Raw genomic sequence first — 24,255 nt, 5'->3', positions numbered from 1 at the left:
CCTTCTGAAATTCCCTCTTCCAGCCAGCAACCCACCATCAAATCTATATCTCTATTTACTGAGCCACAACAATCATCTGGTGCTTTTCAGTGCTGTCATGGTACAAACATATAAATTCAACAAATGGATCTACATCAATCTTTGCCATTTTGACAAGGGATCACCTCAGAGCTACCTTCAAATCATTAGTTACCTCTTTGTCCACATAACTGCTTGTGACTTCACAGGATGGCAACAAAGCCACCAAAGTAAAAAAAAAGAAAAGAAAGAAAGAAAGCCATGAATATCCTTGGAGATCCAAGCCTTAGATCAAATGGATGGTGTTTTCGGAAGAACCCCATGTAAAATTATTCAAATTCAACAGAATCCATATAAATTCTGCTGAATCAGAGTTCAACCCAGACGTCAAGGAAAAATAAAGTATGTGTGTGGGGGCACATACAACATCCTCTAAGAATTCCAATGTACTACCATACCCAGAAAAGCTGGTAACCTTTATAATGTCACAATTGGCCAATAAATGACTTTTGCAACTGGCAAAATCAACTGAATAAAGATTGGAAGCAAAAGTTGAGATTTGTTAGTCTAGTTATCTTATTTTCAACGGGCTTCTGTTTAATTCTATTAATCCATTGTTGATCACTTCTTTTTTGATAGCTATATTAAGTAACAGAACAAAATAATGCAGTTTAGATTTCTGTTTTAAACCACACAGACAGAGAAAAATATAACAAAAGAGCCTCTATGGTCTTTTAAGTTGGGCGAAGCTCGTATCTTCAAAAACCCTAGCTAACAAAAATGAATCAGCATCATGAGATGAAATCTAAACAATGAGTCACATTATGTGGTATCTCTCTCTATGGACTCTAAATAATTTAAGAGTATGATTCCATTTAGTAATATGTTTGTACACACACAGAGAGAGAGAATATTGCAGACTATCACTGCAATCCTGAATGCAGATGGGCTGTATTCTATGAGGTTATATAACAATAAACAGCCAAATGAATACATACCTTGCAATAAGAGCTTTTTAATGGTGTCCACTTTTCACTACTCAGGAGATAAGGGACTATTATTTCATAGTGCGCTGGTTGGTTCTTCGAAATCCATTGCCTAGAGAATTCCAGCTTGTGCTTTGCATCCCCTCCTAGAGGAAAAAATGGGGGGGGGGATTAATGTTAACAAACATATTGCACATACTATACAAAATATTGCTAAATGAAATAAACTGAAAAGGTAAAACACCAATGTAATACTTCAAGATGTGATACACAAGTAAGCATCTATGTGGTCTGCTTTTTGGTTCTATATTATGTTGTTTTCACTTTGGAAGTAGATAAAGAAATCGGTTCTACATGTGGAAGAAGGAATAGAAAGAGATTAACTTGAAATTGAAGGGGAAATGATAATGGAAGGTACTTTACACCAACCCAGTTGCTTCTTAAGACTGTGGTCCCTGGCAACTTTTCAGAAGGTCCCTGAGGCTAAGGTAAGATATTAGAGTAAATGCTGAAAAGACAGAGGTTTCTCACATGTCTCCACTGCATGCTGTATAGGCACTCTGTTTTCAGTAAACATAGTTAAGATTAACAATAGTTTAGTGCTCAGATGATGCTAAACTGGGGTTTATTTCCTCTTGCAGCTACACTACAGAAGGAAAGAAAGGGAATTACATGAGCCTGGGGAAAGCTTGGCTAATTCAAGTTACTGTTAAACCATTGTTTAGTGCAACATCAGAACAAAACCACCCTAGTATGGCAACACCATTAAAGATAAATAAATAGCAATTTCCTCTTATGGTCTTTCTTTTCCTTTACCAGAGTACCTGCTATCCTACAATAAGGTTACATCTCAGTTATATAGCTCTTCACATGAGCATAGCCGGGGGGTGGGGGAGAGGGTAGGGAGGCAGCTGCCGCCCCATAGATCAAGTAAAACAATAGAAATAACAAACTGAACCAATCATGTCAGTTCTGGGGGCCCCCACACAAGTCCTGCCCCCCCCAACAAAAACTCTGGCTACACCCATGGATCTTCACATTGATTTTGCACAAAGGGTTTAACCATTTTATTTAAGACTTTGTATTAGCTTCCCTAAATATGTTTAAGATCTTTAACATTTTATTCTTCTCTGAATAAAAGCCCACAGTCGTGTGCCATTTCTACAAGCTATTTGAGTTTGTTTTCCCCCCTGCCATGGACATAATTATCAATTATCTCAGTAGTTTCAAAATGTTTTATCCGGAACATGAAAGTCGCAGTGTATTTACAGTCCCTAGGTGTTCTAGATGCACATTAGCAAAAGAATCATCTCAAAAAGAGAAGATACAAGCTAACACAGTAAGCACTGCAGAGCCAGATTATTAGCGCTATGTCAAAAAAGCAACTGGTTTCTGGCTTTTATTTCTTACTCCTAATTATACTAATTATAGCTGCCAGAGAAACAGCTCTAAAATGTAATAAAGCTCCATGGGTCTCAAGTTCCTCGCTATGGGCTTGGTCCAGTCAAAGTTGCATACTTCTAGGTCAGAGAAATTTTAACATGATTCTAATGAGATTTAAGTGTTTAACTTGGTTGGACTGCAGCCAAACTTCAGCTCTGTATTTTAGTAATGACAATCCGTGAGACGATCCATTTATATGTAGTGCGAGATCTTAAAAGGCTGCAAACCAATCCTCGGCATGTTTACTCAGAAGTAAGTCCTACTGAGTTCAGTGGATTTAGTTCCTAGCATGTATCAGATTATAATCATTCTGCACCATCTGCAGCCCCTTGATCAGTTGCAAGAGAAGCCACATGTACAGCCTATTACAATGACCAAATTATCCCTAGCTATGAAAGGCTGCAGCTGGAGAAAGGGACTCTTCACCACAAAGGCCACCCAGGAAAATAGTTTCAAGAGCACCCTAAACTGCATTCCTGTTTCTTTAGAGGGAATGTAACCCTATCTAGAACAGGCAAGGAAACCATTTACCCACAGTGTGTCTTTATCTTAGAAGGATTCAGTTGGTATTTATCTTGGAACTGAATTGATTTGACGTATGTGCTGTTGTTTTAAACTGTATTTATATTTATAATTGTCTTTTGAAATTTTTTTTTTTTAGTGCAATTGTTTTTAACTGGTTTCACATATGTGATGATACTGCAAATTGTTTCAGGATAGGAAACAATTCATTAATGAAATAAATAAATAAGTTCGGTATCGATCTGTTGTCCCTTCATTCTCTACACAACTGCATCCAGGCACTGGTTCAGTTTCTGCACAGCATCTCCTGTCTCAGATTTAATGGGAAAACAAGAGCCGGGTATCATCAGCATACTGATGACGATGTGCACCAAGCTTCCTGATGACTGCTCCCAAAGGTTTCATATAAATGTTAAATAGAAGTGCAGACATGACAGTGCCTGTCCAGCGTGAGACAGTTATGCCACTGAAGAGTCCCTGAATGTGAGGGAGATGTCATATCATTCCTAGAGGGGCAAGGCTACTACATCATCATCATTTATTGTTTATACCCCGCCCATCTGGCTGGGTTTCCCCAGCCACTCTGGGCAGCTCCCAACAGAATACAGTGGACACTCGGGTTGCGAACGTGATCTGTGCAGGATGCACGTTTGCAACCTGCAGCGGCGCATCTGCGCAGGTTGCGATTTAGCGCTTCTGTGCATGAGCGACTCCCGAAACCCGGAAGTAACCCATTCCGGAACTTCTGGGTTTCAGTGGGTCCGTAACCAGAAAAAACACAACCTGAAGCATCTGTAACCCGAGGTATGACTATTAAAAACACAATAAAACATCAAACATTAAAAACTTCCCTAAACAGGGCTGTCTTCAGATGTCTTCTAAAAGTCAGATAGTTGTTTATTTGGTACAGAGTGGGTTTGGTGTCATGAGTGTGTGCTCACACCAGACTGTGCCCACACTCTGAGCTCCTTGCTGCCTCTCCCCTTCCTCTGTTGGTAATGCCAGCAACATGCAGCACTGGGATGCCTGGAGGGCAATGTAGTCCCACCCAATGACTCTGAACAGAGCATATGCTTAATCAGATTACCTCCATCAAATCAGCGCATGATCACCATCAAGTCTCTCCAAGCCACATTTTATTTCTTGTCCCAATTAAACCTTCAACACAGATAGGAAGGAGTAGTTTGGCCATTTAAAACTGCAATTTTTTTCATACTGCTATGGAAGGGGGGGGGACTTTTCACACATCTTGAGCACGCATAGCATTACTTTTCTAAGCGTAGCATGAAATGAAATCTACACAGTTTCATATCAACCATGAGGAATCAAAACAGTGTCATCAAAGAAGGGTCAGGGGGGGAATGCTACTAGCCTACTAATTAATACTATAAATATTTAACTGCAAGTTCTTGAAAATAACATCTGAATTCTTCCAGGAAGACTGGATCATTGTCCAGGTAAAATAAAAAGTGAAACTTGACAAAACAAAATTATGAAAAAAGTAGATTTTGTCAATGTGTGTGCAGAAATCTTTTCAGCTCATTAGAGCAGTCACAACTATTTAAAATTAAATGACTTCATTTTTATACCAACTACTTTACAAGATTCATAAATGTTAAGCCTCCATGGAAAACTTCATAAACTTTTATCTTAAAAAGCAAAATATTTCTCTCTGCAATTTTTTTTCAGTGCTGAATTTATTAATGTGCAACATTTATTAACGCTTAATAAATGGGTGAGTGTGTGTGGAGAAGATAGATAGAAATCTTGGGAGACCAAATGATACCTTTGCTTCAGTGTTAGCTAATTTACTAATGCTAGTAAAAACATTTAACTCTGAAGCACCGGGAAGAAATAGAAGGATTTCAACAGAACCAAATATATGATACTAAATATATGACAAAACTGAAACAATACAGCCCAACTTTAGTTAGAAGTTAGGTAATGTTATCTCACTTTCTTTTGGTGCATGTGGAATTTTAAACTTTACAGAGCTCTTCAGGCAGCTGTGCAATGGTTAAAAACAGGCGTGGGCAATCTCAGCCCTCCAGATGTTTTGGGACTACAACTCCCATAATCCCTGACCACTGGTCCTGTTAGCTAGGGATGATGGGAGTTGTAGTCCCAAAACATCTGGAGGGCCGAGTTTGCCTGTGCCTGGTTAAAAGCCTGTATGTATCAACTAAAGTTGGACCATTTAAGATTTCTCCAACATTACTATTAACTATTCTCTAAAATGAACACAGCACAACAGTCTCAAGATGGGCTGGGCATATTCCATTCCATTCCAGAGGGCTTTTGTTCATGGGACAAGAAGCCTAGCCACCAGTCAAGTCCCAAAGACCCTTCAGATGTTGTTAGACTATGCAAATAACATCATGCACTTAGCACATGCTACCGTATACCACACAGAGTACTGCAGTCATGCTTTCTATCTCCATGCATTACTCTCTGAATTGGGAAGACAAGGATTAAAATATCCAGACACTCAGCCCCTTTAGATGTTCCTACTTTGGTATAGAGCAATCCTGTGCTGAGGATCTTTACATCTGCCCAGGGCTTTTTTTCCAGCCAGAACTCACCAGATCTCAGTTCCGGCACCTCTCAGATAGGTGACATTGTCATTATAAGAGAACAAGGGAGTCATTCATGGTGCATTCTGGCAAATTCCGCCCCCCCCCCCGAAAAACAGCACTGCATCTGCCTATATGTGTAGAACAATGTTTAAAAATTAGCTTTACATTTGAGGCTTCTTCTTAGGTGATCCATTATGACTGAGTAGTAATGGTCCTTTTTGTCTTCCTGCAACCACGTACAAGAAGTATTCAGTTCAGGGGTGGGGACATGTGGCATATGTTGTTGTTGTTGTTTAGTCGTTTAGTTGTGTCCGACTCTTCGTGACCCCATGGACCAGAGCATGCCAGGCACTTCTGTTTTCCACTGCTTCCTGCAGTTTGGTCAAACTCATGCTGGTAGCTTTGAGAACACTATCCAACCATCTCGTCCTCTGTCGTCCCCTTCTCCTTGTACCCTCCATCTTTCCCAACATCAGGGTCTTTTCCAGGGAGTGTGGCATATGTTGCTGGATTCCAAATCTCATCATCCTAGTAGCAGATGGCGCTACACGCAGCTCCCAATCCCCTCACCCCTCCTGGTAAGCAGCAGTGACTGTCAAAAAATCAGGATGGTCAGAGTTGTAGTCTACCAACATCTGAATGGCCACGAGTTCACCACTCTTGCTATAATAGCTTCACTATAATCAGCTGTAAGGCTGTTTGATAAAATACATGTACTTCTTTGCAGTATTTGATGGGTTATTAATTCAGCCATGAAGACGAGCACATCTCTATACCAACTGCATTTAGAAGTAAAAACAGGATATAGGCTTTGTCTTACAATTAGGGCAGAATCTTACAGCTTTGGCTTCCTCATCAGGTAACAACAGATTCCAGTTTTAGCTGTAAGACAATCATGTTCCTGTTTGCAAATAAGTAGGACTGGGCCTCCTATAGAATAATTATACTGAACCTGTAAACCTTTTCAGATATAGAGTGTTAACTGCGAAAGACTATGCTAAAGTCAGGGGAACATACCGTATAAATAGGGCATTCTCATACTGAGAAATTATTTGAAAAGGGGGAAATGGACAAAACATTTCAGAGAGAGATAGCATTTGTATGAGAGAGGGATGCATGCCAGTATGAAACAAGGGCTGTAAGTTGCCTAAAGAGACACAAAGGAAGTTGTGTCAGCTAGACAGAATCACACAGGAAATCAAAACAGGATTCACAACAACTTACTAAAAAAGGGGGGATGCAGATAGATGTCAAAGGGTCAAGGCAAGAAATGAAGAGTAACTTATACAATTCAAACAATGCCGAATGTATATTCTTAATTCTTTTCTATGTTTGAGATACGGAAGGCAGAAAAGCTTGTTATAAACACAGGAGAACCTACATTGTGTAAGAAACCAAACAGGAAATGAGATGTAAGCATATGGGGAAACAAAAGATAGTAAGCTTCTGGTTGTTCACTTATATGGCTGCATTCCAAAATGTCTGCCTACATTTAGTTCAGTGCATAAACACTACAACCACCAAATATATGCTCTCTCTGCTTCTGTTTTTTCTTTAAATATTTATAGCCCCACCTTCATCTATTGATATTGGGACAGGGTAGAAAATAATCAATATAATAATCTACCACACAACAATAAAACACATTATCAGAACAAATGAAGACAGATAAAGCAACAGAAAGGTTATCAATCAGCAACTTAGAAACCTTAAAATGTTATTGGTCATGACCCAACCCATTGCTGTTACACAATTACTGGTTGGCTTCTCTGTGAACAGTGCATCAATTACTGCAACTTATTTACAAAAAGGTACTGTGATTTGGGGGGCAATGCCCTAATACTTTGCACATGGCCCAGCACTGTACTATTGAGAATTAATCACAGTTAGAGCCCAGTTGCTCCAGCTGAGTATCAAGCTAATTTTACCTAAATTAATAATTACAATATATTTGCTGGTACATTTGTAAATATAAAATTATAGCTTATGGCAAGCTTTACATTAGATTGAAAATGGCAAGGCAGACTTTTCCCCATCTTACTGAGCCTTTTAAAGCTTTGGGTTTTCATCCTTTTTAAGCAGTACATTTATTTTCCTTTTTCAAACAAATATTTCTTAATTATAACCCATTTAAATGTAGCAAAGGCATTAATGTCATGTGTCTTTAAGATCTTTGGAAGAGCTCCTGCTTGTTGTTCCATGTCCGCCAGAGAGTCACTTGGTGACAATATGGAAGTGGGCCTTCTCGGTGGTTGCCCCCACTCTGTGGAATGTCCTCTCTCAGGCAATTTGTGAGGCAGAGACAGTAATTCCTTTTAAATGCTCCTTAAAACTTAAGTTTATACAGACTTTCCTGGTCCCTGACTCTTACTTATTAATGTTTTTGCACACTGCTCAGCTTTTATTTAAGAAATATGGTTGCATTTTGTTTTTATCTATTTTTATTCAGTTTTTAGGAAATGCTATTTGTTGCTTTAAAGTTTTTATTATAGTAAGACGTATAAAAATCATAAGTGTGAAACTTTTTTAAAAAAAAATTCAGTGTGCACTGAAAGTAGCTCCTTTCAATCATATAGTACCCCTTTATTTTTTGCTCAAACATAATGAAAATACTTCCTACCAGATATAGATGGAAAGCATTTTATTCTTCTCAGCTCACAAGCCTTCAGAGGAGTATGAACTCAAATGATAACAATCTTCAATATACTACAACGCTTTTATTATTACTTCTTTTCCTTCCATAACATCATGAAAGGAAAGACTTAATGCTGCCATGGAAGTAAACAACACAAGGAAAAAGAACTTTTATTTTTACTCACAGAAAGGGGAAGAGAAGCCTTTGTTGAGAGATAAACAATATGGAAAATTGTGGAGGAATTAACACATGCTGCCCTCTAAAAAAAAAGATGTATTTAATAATCACAAACATTTAACATTATTAATAAAATATCAGTTTGTCAGAATATTCTGCTTGGTGAAAATGTGGGCAGCATGATTTTATTTATTTATTTATCTACCACTTGAGTCTCAAAAACTTCAAAGCAATTTACAAAAAGAATTTTAAAAAATGAAACTATCATTAAACATAGGTAAAAATGACTATTTAAAACATTCAAAAATAAGCTAAAAAAAGAACCCAATTAAAACACACATCAACATTCTACATATCTGAACATGCTTGGTTAAACAGAAATGTTCAGAAGGAGCATTATATGGCACCTGTAACAATGCTAGAGTTTCACAGATTGAAATGGTCAAGTGGGCATAGATGGGGTAGGGCGATCTTGTAGGTAAACTGGTCCCAAATTGCTAACGGGATACCATCTACAATGCAGAATTATCAATCAAACACTGACAGGGGAATAACAGTCAAGGACACTTGCATTTGAAAAAGAATACACCCATCTAGAACAATAGGCAACTTTTTCAGTTTATGGAAAACCTACATAAAGCTTGTGATTTCTGTTTTGTTTTATTTTATCATGGCTCTGAAACTACTCAGATGACCACATTAGAGGATGGCATCAGCTTCCTCGATCATTCCTAGTGCTTCGTTCCACACACAAAAAGATGAAGCCTATGTTTCCACCTTAGATTTGCAGATTTGATCATTGAACTACAACATCTCCTAGATAATATGCAATGCAGAGACTTTCTAAAACAAAAAGGAATACAGTGGTCAAGTGGATACTCTATGCAGATGACCCCTTCCCAAGAGCTATGCTCCTAAATTCTGGATCAGTATTAAGGTTAGAAGTCATCAGCAGGTTCCTCATTTTCCTGAAGGCAGGACAGCTGGTGTATTAGCTAAAGCTCATTAACTCCTGACCACAGCTAACTCCTTACAATCTAGAAGCACACCACAAGCAGTATGACCCAACGTAAAATAGCCATATCCACAATCTCAACAGTCCACTCAAAAAATGCAATTGGCATCCTATCTAGACTAGGCTGTGGTTTCTTCAGCCCTATTCCATTCATTACTGACCTCAACGGGCATTCTGAAAATCTAACCAATATCTGTACAAGTTATCCATGCAGAGAAGTTTACAAAGATAAAGGGGCCGCAATGCTGGCACTACTTCCAGCTTTTAGAAAATGAGTATCTATCAAATAGCGTCTTTGAGAATAGCTAGAATGATCTGCTAAAAATGTTAAGTCCTATTCAGTGTTGGGGACGCGGGTGGCGCTGTGGGTTAAACCACAGAGCCTAGGACTTGCTGATCAGGTCAGCGGTTTGAATCCGCGCGACAGGGTGAGCTCCCATTGCTCGGTCCCTGCTCCTGCCAACCTAGCAGTTTGAAAGCATGTCAAAGTGCAAGTAGATAAATAGGTACCGCTCCGGTGGGAAGATAAACAGCGTTTCCGTGTGCTGCTCTGGTTCGCCAGAAGCAGCTTAGTCATGCTGGCCACATGACCCGGAAGCTGTCTGCGGACAAACGCCGGCTCCCTCGGCCTATAGAGCGAGATGAGCGTGCAACCCCAGAGTTGGTCACGACTAGACCTAATGGTCAGGGGTCCCTTTACCTTTTATTCAGTGTTATGTATATACAGTACAAGTCTTACTGAATCCTACAAAGGGAATAAAGTGTACCCTTTCTTCCACAAAACATTTATTCAACAGCACATCCTGCTGCTTCTTTTTCTTTCTTTTTAATCTTAATTCCAGCTTATCTTGTTCATTTACATCATGTATTTTTCTTCTCTACAAAATTAATAGTCATGTAACATTTTTTTAGAACATTAAAGATCAGCTAAGGCCTTTGATGAGCCTGAGGACAAAACAGCAGCTAGATGACTCCATGCTTTTCTGAAATTAATTCAGTGCCTTCTGCTTCTAATCAAAATGCATCCTCTCTCTAACTTGACAGGGCTGCCAGCTTCAAACTAATCTACATGGAGGTTTGTTGCATGTCCATTTGATCTTTTGCATTGCTTAGATTCATAAGACATAACTACTCGAATGAGAAGGATGAGTTTCAAGTATTACTGCCCCTTTAGATAAGCAGCTAAAAGAAACTTTGCTACATTGCAGTTCAAAGAAATATTCAGTGTCATCACTTCCTTTTCAGTGAATCACTTCCTTCTGAGCTACAATGTACTGATAAAAAACCCGCAAGACAAAATATGCCTTCAATATGAATTCAGATCTCCAGGGCCTGATGAGCTTCTCCCAAGGGTACTAAAGGAGGTTGCAAGTGTGATCTCCAGCCTCTGTAGACTGGAGGTGGGCAAATGTTATTCCCATCTTTAAAAGGGGGAAAAAAGAAGACCCAGGTAACATCAGCTTGACATCAACACCAGGAAAGGACCTAGAACAGACAATTAAATGGTTGTTCTGTGAGCACTTAGAAAAGGATGTTGTGGTTACTAAGACCCAGTATGGGTTTCTCAAAAACAAGTCATGCCAGAGGAATCTCATTTCTTTTTTTGATAGAGTTGCAAGCTTGACGGATCAGGGGAAAGCTGTGGACATGGTGTATCTTGATTTCAGTAATGCTTCTGACAAAGTCCCCCATGCTATTCTTGTGGAGAAACTGGTAGAATGTGGGCTGGATGAGGTAGCTTTTAGGTGGATTTTAGCTGGTTCACTGACCAAACCCAAATAGTGCTCACTAATGGTTCCTCATCATCCTGGAAAAAAGTGACAAATGGAGCCCCACAAAGTTCTGTCCTGAGCCCGTTGTTGTTCAATGTCTTTATAAGCGACTTGGAATAGGAATTGAGGGGATGCTCATTAAATTAGCAAACTGGGAGGTGTAGCTAATGACATAGAAGAGACAATTTGAATTTAACAAATTGGAGGAGATCTGGACCAAAACTAACAAAATGAAATTCAATAGCTACAAATGTAAAGTTGTACACTTAGGCAAGAAGAACCAGCTGCACAAAAATAAGATGGGGGACACCTGACTTGCCTGTAGTACGTGTGAAAAGGATCTAAAGGTCTTAGTAGACCACAAACATAACATGAAGCAACAGTGTGATGCAGCAGCAAAAAAAAAGGCTAATGCTAGTCTAGGCTACATCAACAGAAGTATAGTGCCCTAATCAAGGGAAGCAATAGTTCCACTCTGCTCTGCCTTGGTCAGACCACACATGGAGTACTATGTCCAGTTCTGGCTGTTACTAACAAAGATGTTGACAAGCTGTTTGCGCAGAGGGGAGCAACCAATACGATCAAGGATCTAGAAACCCAAGCCTTATGAGGAACAGTTGTGGGAGTTGGGTATGCTTAGCCTGGATAAGAGGAGATTGAGAGGATAGAAGAAGATAGCCATCTTCAAATATCTAAAAAGCTATCACATGGAAGATGGAGCAAGCTTGTTTTCTCCTGCTGTGAAGTGTAGGACCTAAACCTATGGCTTCAAGTTACAAGAAAGAAGATGCCAACTATTTTTTTTTTAAAAAAAATATTTTTTATTGCTTTTTAGAAATACAGAAAAAAGAATAAAGAGTGGTTATAAGAAAATAGAATAGAAGAATAACAAATTTCCATATTCTTTTTCCATCCAATCTAAAGATGCCAACTAAACATCAAGAAGAACCTTGAAGGTAAGAGCTGTTTGAGAGTGGAATGGACTCCATCAGAAGGTGGTGGACTTTCTTCCTTGAGGTTTTTAAACAGAGGTTGGATGGCCATCTGTCATGGGTACTTTATCTGAGATTTCAGCATTGCTGGGGGTTGGACTAGATGACCCATGAGGTCCCTTCCAACTCTACAAATTTATGATTCTACAATTTTATAATCTCAAGACTGCTAATTTTACTACTTGGCTAGCTGAATACACTGCTACATTGAGAAGGGATTAAACAGCCTTTCATAAATATAATAGTACCCATTGTAGCACATGCTTCCTTAACAGTTGGGTCTTCTTAATATTTCAGCTTCTGTGGTATAACCTTTGGAAGCCTGCAGTTCTGTACACAATAAAGTGCTTCATTCTGGGAGCCATATGACTCCATCAGTCATTCAAGCATATGTTTGGTGCAGCTTGAAAGAGCAGAACTTATATAAGTCAAATATTTCAAAGCTGACTGTATCTTTAAAAATACCTGGTTTATATGTCAATATAGTATCTATATAAACCTTTCATTTCTTGTATATTGGCTTGACACACACTTTCTTGGTATGGGTCTGAGCCGTTCCCCCCTTGCTCCCATGGAAAACCCACTCCTTAGTACTAAACAGGAGAAAACATAAATCTGGAGAAAACCTGTATTGCTGTTTACTCCAACTGAGTGCTAAGAGCAGTTTTCCCACTAGGGGAAAGCAGAGGGACAATAGGAAGTGTGGGTGAGCCCTGAGAAGGGAAATGGCAAAATGTAATGCCAAAATACAGATAAATTTGAGGGGCTTTTGACTATAAGATGAAGCAGCCAGGTAAGCAGCTGGTGATTAGAAATGGGAAAGAAATTCAGTCCCATTCACATGTGAAGGTGAACCTACCTAACTTATACTTTCTGAAATTATATGTGAAACAAAACACAGACATCTTTAAAAACTTTCTCAAAATTTTGCAATGCAGTTCTCCAGCCAAGCAATGTGTGCAAAAATGCATCTATTACTGGAAATAATGTACATTCCATTTTGGCGATGGTAACAACACTGGTTTAAGGAGCCATTTGGTGCCTAGCTTATATATCTGATTTTCTAACACTGTATAGTAAGCTGCTTTGAGTTACCTTGGTTTAAAAAGCGGCCAATAAATTTAATATATGTAATATATAGGTACAAAGGGCTTAATTCACAGCTATGAGAACAAAGGATGGCATGAAAAGTCATAGACACAATACCACTGTAAATTTTGAAACTATATTATGTGACCAACATCTCATTTTGATCAGTTTTACAAAGATAAAACAGTGTTCCTCCTTATATTCCCCCCCCCCCCCAGTTTCTACCCAAAAGCACCTTGAGAACTAATACATAGGGATTAGTCCTTGCATCTGCGGCTAGTAATAAATAGGACAACTCAAATACTTCCAGCTCCTGCCTGCTTGCATGTTCATTTCACTTAATGCAGTGTCAAGACAAAGAGCTGGAGGATTACTCATTCAATATTTTTGTGTTTTGCATCATATCACCATTCAGATGGCGCGACGTTCACATTGTAATTTAATCTTTCACAGATAAGCAGCCATAAGCGGGGTATTTTGCTACATTCAATCAGCTCATATTTTGAAAGGGACACAAATATAAAAACACATACACCACAACAAATTGAGGACACTACCAGAAAAAGTTTCAAATATGTGCCTGATTAGGATCTTTTGTGTAACTGCTGGCAACAGATGCAAGAGGCATTTTTGCCAAGTTCCACATTCAGATCTGTATGCCTTGCTGTATGCTATCAGCCAGCACAATTAACAGGCCATGGAGTATTCCATTTGTTGCCATATTAGATCATGTATTTTGGAGAAGAAAAAATGTGTTTATCCAATCTATGGTTTCATTGTACTGTATTTTCAGATACACAAACAGTAAATTCAAGTCGTCCTCATTCTTACTCAAGTTCTGGGCCAGAAATGACACTGAAATGAAGTCATTTTAATAGCACCATGCTTTTGAAGCATTGAAGATGATAGCTAAAGTCTTAATGGATTTTTAAAAAAACACAAAGTGCACATATTTAAAATATTTTGCATGGTAGATTTGACATGCTATGAAAATAGCTGACAGCACAATCCTATACAAGTCCACCCAGAAGTAAGCCCCATTGAATTCAATGGCCCTTACTCCCAGAAAGTAGGAATAGAACTGCAGACTAACAATGCATGTTTACTTATAAGAAAGATTTAATGCATCAAACAGGCCTTAGTGAGTGTGCCTAGTATTCTGTCTCAAATTATTATCAATATTTTGTAATCATATGACATTCATTTATGCTTTTATATCCAACATTTCCTTCAAAGAGCTCAAGTAGCTGCTCTCCTGCCCTCCATATTATCCTCTCAACAACCCTGTGAGGTTCGTTAGGCTGAGGGATGGTGACACAGTGAGTTTCATGGCTGAGTGGGGATTCGAACCCTAGACTCCCAGGTCTAGGGTCCAGCACCCAAACTGCTATACCACACTGACTTTCAGTCATTACAAAAATAATTTCTACTCTCGGTTTGGTCCCAAATTTTTCAAAGCCACACTGGTTCATTGCAAACCAAGGGCATATAACTAATTATAATTGCCTTAATCTACTGTAAATTGGATTCTATCCACAAAATAGGATTGCCTTATTCCAGTCAACCTCAGACCCCTGTCTCTTTAATATTCAGACATCTCCCTTTCCTGCCACACATCAGAGTGCCTTCCTTCCTCCAGAGTATATGTCATCAATGCACCACTGGCAATACAGTAGTACCTCTGGTTACGGATTTAATTCGTTTCCGGATGCCGTGCGCATCCCGAAAAATCCGTAACTAGAGGCACTGCTTCTGTGCACGTGCGCAATGCAATAGAGCACTTCTGCGCATGCAGCAAAACCTGGAAGTATACACTTCTGGGTTTGCCACGGCCGTAACCTAAAGATTCCAAACCTGGAGGTTATGCAACATGAGGTATCACTATAAATAAATTTCTGGCAGTAGTACTATCAGGACTAGCAAGTGAGACAAGGTACAGAAATGCGGGGCCAACAATTTGATTTGAGGACTCTCCTAGAGATGGAGAAAAAGAAACCTCTAGGCTTTAATATAGGAGCCTTCAAGGGACCAAAGGCCAAAGGCCAGTATAATTTGGAGACAATCGAATTTGAGTGGCAATTTGAGCGACTTTCACCTTGACACTTTCTGAATTGCTGGTCTCATATCACATCAGATGTGATGAACTCCAAACTCCCTAGTTTCCCACCATTTAATTATTTCTTGCAGTTGTATATTACAAAACAAAGATTTAAAATATTGCAAAATGGCGTGCAATCTTCCAAGTTCTCCCTAACTCTCCATTGGGCTAGATCAGTGATGGCCAAACTTGGCCCTCTAGCTATTTTTGGACTACATCTCCCATCATCCCTAGCTAACAGGACCAGTAGTCAGGGATGATGGGAATTGTAGTCCCAAAACAACTGGAGGGCCAAGTTTGGCCATCACTGGGCTAGATGGTAAACAATCCATAGGCAGGGGCGGGGGCAGGGAAGTCTGCTAATACTTCAAGTTGTGAAGTCTGCAACTATTCACACAGGCAGCCAGGAAAAGCACACGGGTTCTTTGATACGTGGGAAGGAGCAGAACTGGTCCCTGGGTCAGTTCTAGTTTTTGTGGTTTTAAAGATGGCGAGGCAGCCATTACTATGATTCTTCTTCCTAGCAGTCCTTGGTGCAACCTAATATCTGAAAAGCACTTAAAAGAGCTTTGTCTGGATGTTTGCTACCTCCTCTCACATTATAACTGTGACCAGATACATACCCCATAGCTTTGACACAAGTCAGCAAACTTTCTTCTTCTTCCCTCTCCTTCCTTCCCCATTCTGTTTATTTATCTAGCTGGTGAAGAATTATAGAGAATTTGCAAGCTTGCAAATTATTTTGTGATGTTTTGGTTGGATTTTTTGTTACTGGCCTATAAGGCTAACTTTGCTTTTTTGCATACTTTTAAATAACGCATAAATCTCCTATTTTGAAGGTCTGTTGCAATACACATAGATGCGAATGAACAATGAATTAGGCCATGTGCTTGCCTGTGACTAAGTGCAAGCTTCAATCATTCAGGGAAGGCTGTGGGCAGGATTCCTGCATTGCAGGGGGTTGGACTAGATGACCCCTGGAGACCCTTCCAACTCTACAATTCTATGATTCTATGATACTTCATACTAAACAAATCATGTTGCATGGAATGTAGATAGGTAAAGCATATGTAATGGACTTCATAATATAAAATTGAATGAAACAAATTTTTATAACATGGCTTACTCAATGACTACAGAAGGTCATTTCAATAAAATTAAGGCAGAAATCATCCTCAATAATGAGGAACGTTTCAAATACAGAAGCTTGGGTTTATCTCAGTTTTTTATTTGTAGTTGTTGGGTCCATCTGGTTCTGGGACAAACTGGCAAGATCAGTATCTGTCTGCAATTCTATATGTTCTGTGTTTTAGTTCAATACATTATTTGTACGTACTGTAATTATTGTATTAATTGCAGCTGAGACAAGTACCCTAACAGATTATCCAAAACTGGCTTTGACTTTAAAGTACACATAACATTTGGAATGGGGCAGTCCAAAGAAACAAACAGACCTGATATGCGATATAAGAGAGACTGAATAGGTTGCCTACAAAAAGCAGTATAGGGGTTTTTTTTGCTATTCATCTAAGTTCTTAAACACTCTCTCAGAGCTATTTAAATTCATTGCATAAACACTTGGGCAGTTAAGCACTCATAAAATTGCTTTGTGAAGTGCCTACCCTACATTCACAGTAACCCATTTTATGCTTTAATATCTCAGGTGTATAATTTTTCTCCTTAAACTAACACAAATACCATGCCGATCATATTATGGATCCTGTGTGCCAAGTATTTAGCCTAGAAGCAGCATAATTCAGTACAGAGGTACACTGTGAGTCAAATCCCACAAGCATGTGCGCTTGACAAGAGCTAGAGAATGTCGCTTTAAGTTTTGCATCTATCAGCACGGTGGGTCACAAATGGCCTTCATCAACTCATATCATTATCCCGTTATTTATTTATTTAAAACACCCCTATGCTGCATTTCATTTTTTTAAAAAAATGAAAGCTGGTTCACAATTACAAAACTAATTCAATAAAATCAAGACTAAAAAAAGACTACAGCAACCTCCACAGTAGCCAGGAAAACTACAAGCTAAGTATCATTAACCAGCAACTGCTTGGCAAACAAGGTTATTTTAACAAATGCCAAAAACACACCACCATTGGGCCTTGCCTTATTTCAGTTGGCACCTTTGGGTGGTGGTGAAGGTTCTTTTCCATGCAAAAGCCCAGTTTTAGCACACGCCTTCCTGAAAATGAGTGTAAATGAACTCAGTGGGGGCTACTTCTAACATGTATAGGACTACATTGTTTAATCTGAATTAGAGCTCTGCAGCTCTATTATACTGAGAAAACATTCCAAGGGGAAGGTTCCAAACACTGGTTGCATTCACATGCAACAGTAAGCTATAGTACAACAAGCAAATGAACAAGCCATGTATTGTTCACCCAAACTTGTTTCTTCCACAGCAGGCTGAGCACCTGGCATGGTGTGATCAACCAAACCATGGTTAAGCATAGCTGCTGGGTTCAGACATGACACCAAACCATCATTAAAACAAGCCATGGTTCATAAGCCAACAATAAAACATTGCTCATATTGTGCTTTGTTCCCAGAAAACAAAGCATAGTTAATACACTGGGCTGGGTTCAGATAGTCAAACAAGTCTCACTTTAACTAAACCAGGGGTGGCTAACCCATGGCCCAAGTCCACTGCCCACCCCAAATGATTTTAGGTGATCCATGAAGCCCAGCCAACCACCAAATAATTTGGTTACCTTTCCCCTCCCCCCCAAAATTAAAAAATATCCAGCAGGTGGCATCATTGTGCCTCCACTGTTGTGGTCACTGCTGATGTGGGAATGGGGATGTCACCTCTTTTTAGCTTCTTTCTCTTTTGCACCAGTCTTAAAAGGTGAGTGCACTTGTTAGAACATCTCTGGAAGGCTGATGAAACAGGAAGAAATGTTTCTTAATGCTTCCTGTCAAATACCTTCTGACAATTGTGCCATACCATAGGAAGAAGGACATTTTCAAAGGTAAGAGGTGGCTCTGTTTCTTCCTCCCTAGGGAACTGCTAGAACAGGAGACTCTCCTCCTACTCTAGCACTGCCCTGGAGAATGAAAATCCTGTTCTCTGTGTGGCTCTATCTGTTCCTGAGTCCGTCCCGCTCCATCTGTTCTGTGTGAATGTGCATGTGTGCGGGCTCATCTTGTCTGCTTCCCACCCCTGCAATCTGAATGTGTGTACATATATATACAGTGGTACCTCAGGTTAAAGACGCTTCAGGTTACAGACTCTGCTAACCCAGAAATAGTACCTCAGGTTAAGAACTTTGCTTCTGGATGAGAACAAAAATCGTGTGGCGGCAGCGTAAGGCCCCATTAACTAAAGTGGTACCTCAGGTTAAGAACAGTTTCAGGTTAAGAATGGACCTCCAGAACTAATTAAGTTCTTAACCCGAGGTACCACTGTGGGGGGGGGGGGCGCAAACTGCATCTCACCCACCCCGCCACTAAGTGTATGTGGATTTGTACACACATTGCATGTGTTAAATGTGCTTAGTTTGGTATGTAGCCCTTGGACAGATAGCAACCCCTCAATGTGATCATCAAGCCAAAAAATGTTACTTACCCCTTGAGCCAAACAAACCATGGTTTAGCGCAGTTTTCTCCAATCCACTGCCCTCCAGATGTTTTAGACTACAAGTCTCATCAGTCCTGGCCATCATGGCCAGTGGTGAAGGATGGTGGGAATTGCAGTCTAAATTGGCACCTGGAGGGCACCTGGTTGGGGAAGGATGGTAGTGTTATGTGAGAACAAGGCTGTGTACTTTATCATACTACAGATTCACTTATATTTGCCTCTATTCTTGGGGCACACAGGTCAACACACTTATTTCTAGTAACATGGGTAGAAGTAAAATTCTACAGATTTACTCAGAACGATGTCACTCTCATGAAAGTGTGCATAGAACTGTAGTGTAAAAGTTGCATGCCAATGAAAAAAACAGCCCTGTTGTTGCTTTTCAGTGACTTATTGGTATGATATCAGAAAACAAACAGAACGAAAAGCTTATTTTAAAAAAACACACAGGGCAGGCTAATATTTATGTACTGAAATCCATATTCGCACACCACTTAATTTACAATAATAAGCAACTTCTGCAACGACATGTACAACTAGGGCTGCACACACACACTTCCTATGGCCTTATCTGAAAAGTGAATCCCCACTGAATTCGGGAATTACCTTTCAAAGTTTTAGCTGGAGGTTATCCTGCCTGAGGACCCTTCCTGGGACATTTCACTGTTCCTAGAATTCACCCGTGATTTGTCTTGAAATCAACCTTTGAAAGTGAAGCAGATCTCTCCCGCCCCGCCTTCGGCGTCCTCTGCCTTTCACAGCACTCAGGCAGGCAGGCAGGCTGGCATTCAACAGGTGTCCACGAGGCATGCAGGACTGCAATGGTGGCGGCGGTGGACGGGGAGTTTCACCTGTTACATTTATCATTTCCACACAGCTGTAGAGGCGGGGTGGAGTCCTGGGGGAGGAGGAGGGGGGAGAGATGGCCTCTCGGAAACCCCCTTTGGCGTGAAGTGACTGACGGCAACACCGGCGCGAAGCGGCAGCAGCGCCTCTTGTGCCCATTTTCGAAACCGAGCGGCAAAGCCCGCGCTTTTGCGCTGAGGGAAACGCCGCCTCTGGAAGGGCTCGCGCTCGTGGGAGGCGTTCGGGCGCCGGCGGGCGGGAATTCCGTCCTTCGCGCCAGGCAAGCGTCCCCCCGGCCACCCCCGCCCAAAAGCCTCCCGCCCAGCTCGGCTCTCCGGCTGCTGGAAGGAGCCGCCGACAGAAGCGCCCGGAGAGACGGAGAAAGAGAAATGCCGGCTCCTCGCTGCTCCCTTCTATATACCAGTCACACAAAAGGAGAGCGGGGCGGTCGGGGGAGGACTGTTCAGTGTGACCAACTCGGGGGTAAAATATAAAGGGGGGAGAAGAAGAGGTGCCGGGGAGATCCAGCAGAGAAAATATGCCGAAAGGGCGGCTTCCTTGCAGGACAAAAGAAATGCAAAACGTGGACGTTTGACAGAACTTGGGAGGGCCGCTTTGGCGACAAGGAAGTTATATATATGTGCGGTGCATGCATGCATGTTACGTATATAAGCATTTCCAACTTACCTTGAGCCCCGGATGGTGGTGCTATTAAGAGGCTGAGCAGCAGCAGGAGCAAGAGCTGGGCAGGGGGCTGAGGAGGAGGAGGAAGGGAGCGTAGCCGCTCTGCATGGCGACGCATAGACATCTTAGCCTAGACTGAGAAACTTTCATCAGCTGGGGTTGGAGAACAGCCCCATTAATATACAGTTACAGAGCGAGAGAGCGAGCACGGAAACTCAGGATGTGAGAGATTTCCTGCATACAGCTGACTCCCAAACCCCTCCTGCTCCTGCATAGGCTGATGATGAGTTGGGCTTTGCTTTCATATTCCCCCCCTCTCTTAATTTAAACTGTTGATGGAGAGGGGGTTCCCCCCCCCGCAAGATCAAATACGTTGACCGTTGCAATAACTGAACAAATTGTCCGGGTTGGCTAACAGGAGGCACTGAAAATCGTTAGTGGAAGAAGGCAGGCCCTGTGAAAAAGTGCCCCTTGCCAACACTCACAGTTCTCATTACAATGGAACAAATTATTGTCTTCTTTGCCTTCGTCCTGCTGCTCCCGCGCAGGGTCCTAGCGCCCTCCGAAACGTGCAGGCAGAAACCGTTCCTTTGCATAGCAAGTGACCTGCCAATTTTCAGTTCGTGTTGGAAGGAGACTCCCTCATTTGGGATTAATTTTAAGGCTGGCTGTAAAATTCTTCTTCCCCTCCAGCGATGATGAATGATCTTGTTTTGTCTCAAACGTCTCTTCTCTCAGATTGTTGTGTGTGTGACTCAAATGGCTTCAGAAAAAAAAGTGATGAGTTCTTCCCCTCCCCTCAAAAATAAAAGGATTCCTTGCTGATATAATTGTGCTTAATTCCAATGCCTGGTTGGATTGTATTTTATGTCATTTTAAAGTGTGAGGAATAGAATACTACTTCAGCACGCCTCCCTCAGGATTTTTGTTTTTAAATCTTCCTTCATTCACATTGTCACAGCTGTCAGACAAATGAAAAGATATTACTTTGTGTCTGACATGCGGTCACCCATCACAGGAACATATGTAAATAGATGATGTTTGCAGTCTTTTTCCTTTATGACAGACTTGCAGCAGGCAGGGAAAGGGGCCAGATCATTCTTCCAGAATTTGGAACACTAAAGTATTAGTTTCTGCAAGTGGATAAAAGCCAGTTTTTGTGTATGTGTTGAAATTCATACATCCACCTTTGTAATGCTGGTAAAAATCCATCTTTTTGGAATAGGTGAGGAGGACAGAAGGGTCCATGCACGTGATAATTCATCTACTGCACATACTTGTTTTATTCTGAAATGTAGTTGTCAAGTTTGGTTTGTACCCTCAAGGTGGAATTAAGGTGGTTAGGGGCTTTGGTGCAGTTCCCAAAATGGAGCCTCCCCGCTCCCTGCTAAGGATGACATGAAATAGCTTTACTTGAATTGATCCATGCTCTGGTGACCAGTCAACCATTGTAATGCACTCTGTATGGGGCTGGCCTTGAAGATGGCCCAGAAGCTGCAGTTGGTGCAGGAAGACATTATTGCCTGAGTAGCTTCTTTAGGACCTGTGCTGGTTGCCATTACGCTTCTGAGTCCAATTGAAGAGGCTTAATTTGACATATAAAACCCTAAGTGACTAGGGGCCCAGAATATCTGAAGCAGCAGCTCCTCCCATGTAGACTAGCCTAGGTGCTGAGATTTGTAGGGGAGGCCTTGTTGGCAGTTCCACTGCCATGTGAACTTCACGAGGGGTCAGTGTGTGAGAAGGCCTTTTCCATGGTAGTTCCCAGGCTGTGGAATGCCGTCCCCTCTGAGGTGCAACTGGCCTTGTCACCATGAATTCTCACATTAGGTCAGGCTGTACCTTTTTGCATGGGCCCATGGAAGGAGTATTTCCTGTTGAATTTAATGGGGCTTATTCCCAAGTAAAGTGTTTAGATTTGCTGCCTAAATCCCAATGATTTCAAAAGGAAGGGGTGAGATTCTGGTTAATTACTTCCAGAGAACACAGTGGAATTTTAAAGAAGCTTAATATGGAATGAATTGTTCTTTTCGTTTTTCCATCTCATAGCGGGGGGAAATTGTCTATGAAAGGATCCCATTCTTACATTTCTATCCATAAAGTATCCAGGGTAGCTAACATCAGAAATTAAAACAAAACAATGAAACAAATAACAATCAATAATTGTTAAAGGGGGGGGGGGATAAAACAACCAAGCAACTAGAATCATAACAAAAACAAAATTCAATCAGCAGTACATATATCAAAGGATTACCTAAGGATTACAATTTCCAATTACAAGGGAAAAATAGGATGTGAAGGAGTGGCAGATACATTTCCTGGGATAGCAGACAAAATTCCACATTGTGGGGGCTGCAATATAAAAAGCCTTAGTAAGTATCCAGGAGGGGAGGGGATTGATGAATGTGTGTGTCATGAGGTCAACAAAATCCTCTCCCTGCACTATCCAGGGATGTTCTACGAGGAAGAAAAGGGAAACATACATATTTTCCATTTCCCACCCTCTAGATAGAACATCCACTCTTCCAGCTCAGTGGATTTAACATCCTGATTAAATTGAACCACAGTTTTTTAGTATGGATATAATGGAAATTTATGGCTTTTCAAACTATTCTTGTATGCAAACAAAGGTAAAGGTGGAGGCAGTATTGCATGGGTCTGATGCTCATTCTTGGCCTCAGCAGCCATGGTTTACTGAACTGTGATTGCTGCCTCCGAATCTGATCACAGTATTAATATTGACATTTTGGCCTAGAAAAATCCTGTGTTGTTTGCAGGGGTTCCTGTTCAAAGTATGTGGAAAGTGAGTTTTCAGTCTGATCCTAAGCATGTTTATAAAGAAGTAGCACCCCAGCCTCAAGACCCACTGAACTCAATGGGGCTGCCTGCTCAGTATACACGAATAGGATTACCCTGTAAATGGTTAAAATGGCTAAGCTATATCTGAAACTGGGTGATTTGTTTTTTAAAATGACAGCAGATTTGGGGTTTCAGAGGGGAATTCTGCCAAACTGTTGTTTCTTATTAAAATGATAAAGCACTGTAAAATTATATTCAGATATAAATAAAAGTGACAGAACAATCCTGAAGTTATTTATGCATTTATGAAAAATATATATATGCTGCAGTTTTAATCTTTTGGCAACAGCCTGTCTCAAAATGAGACCACATTCTGAAAGGATAAAAGAATTTTATGAAGCAGTATTTACAAGATGCCACCAAGCAAGCATAATTTCGATTTAGAAAGAACTGGGACATCAAGTGCATGTGTGTGTGTGTGTAAAGTTTATACATTCCACTGCTTTATAGTTGCTGTGCAACTTGATGGTTTGGGAGCAACATTTTAAGTAGCAGCTATTTTTGCTGGCCTGTTCCTCTTGGGATCTTTGCCTAGCCTACATCAATCACACCTGAATTCTTCCAACTGAATTTCTCCAGTCAATGCATAGTCTTACTCAAGCGGATTAACCTGAAAAGGTAACATGAGCTTGGGTTGCAATGAATCTTGAAAGAATGCATTTCAGTTCTATCTACTATTTTCTGTGCACGTAAATGGAAAATGCTTTGGAAGCTCCAATATCTTCTTTCGGAACGATTTAGGTTGTGTTTTCCTTGAAGTTCCATTATATGTAAAAAAAAAACCACCAAAAAACCAGTGTGCACTCCATTCTCTTGAAATGGAAGCACCTTGTGTTTTCAGTGTTCTTAAATACTTAGCTTTGGAGCATACAGAACAACAACCCCTCTTCCTGCATGCCTTCTCCAGAGTGACTCTTCAAGTGTCAATCCTCAATGGCCGACTCATCTCT

At 40.6% G+C, this 24,255-nt stretch overlaps 1 protein-coding gene across 2 annotated transcripts in view; it reads right to left on the bottom strand.

The window, feature by feature from the left end:
* The window catches only part of ADAM12 (ADAM metallopeptidase domain 12), a 179,798-nt gene extending 157,899 nt beyond the window's left edge, over nt 1-21,899 (bottom strand). Inside the window, exons 1-2 of one of the 2 annotated variants that reach the window (XM_083741232.1) lie at nt 20,450-21,899; nt 1,017-1,150 (exon numbers count right to left, since the gene is read on the bottom strand). In XM_083741232.1, coding sequence (XP_083597358.1) covers nt 1,017-1,150; nt 20,450-20,570 — 255 coding nt within the window. In that variant the 5' untranslated portion in view covers nt 20,571-21,899. Of the gene's footprint in view, nt 1-1,016; nt 1,151-19,767 lie in introns of both variants that reach the window. The other variant, XM_083741231.1, reaches the window with a different exon arrangement.
* Between the last annotated feature and the right edge of the window lie 2,356 nt (nt 21,900-24,255).

This window comes from Podarcis gaigeae, assembly GCF_964106915.1.
Source record: "Podarcis gaigeae genome assembly, chromosome: 5".
NCBI lineage: Eukaryota > Metazoa > Chordata > Lepidosauria > Squamata > Lacertidae > Podarcis > Podarcis gaigeae.
This window is presented reverse-complemented; position numbering and strand designations above follow the sequence as displayed.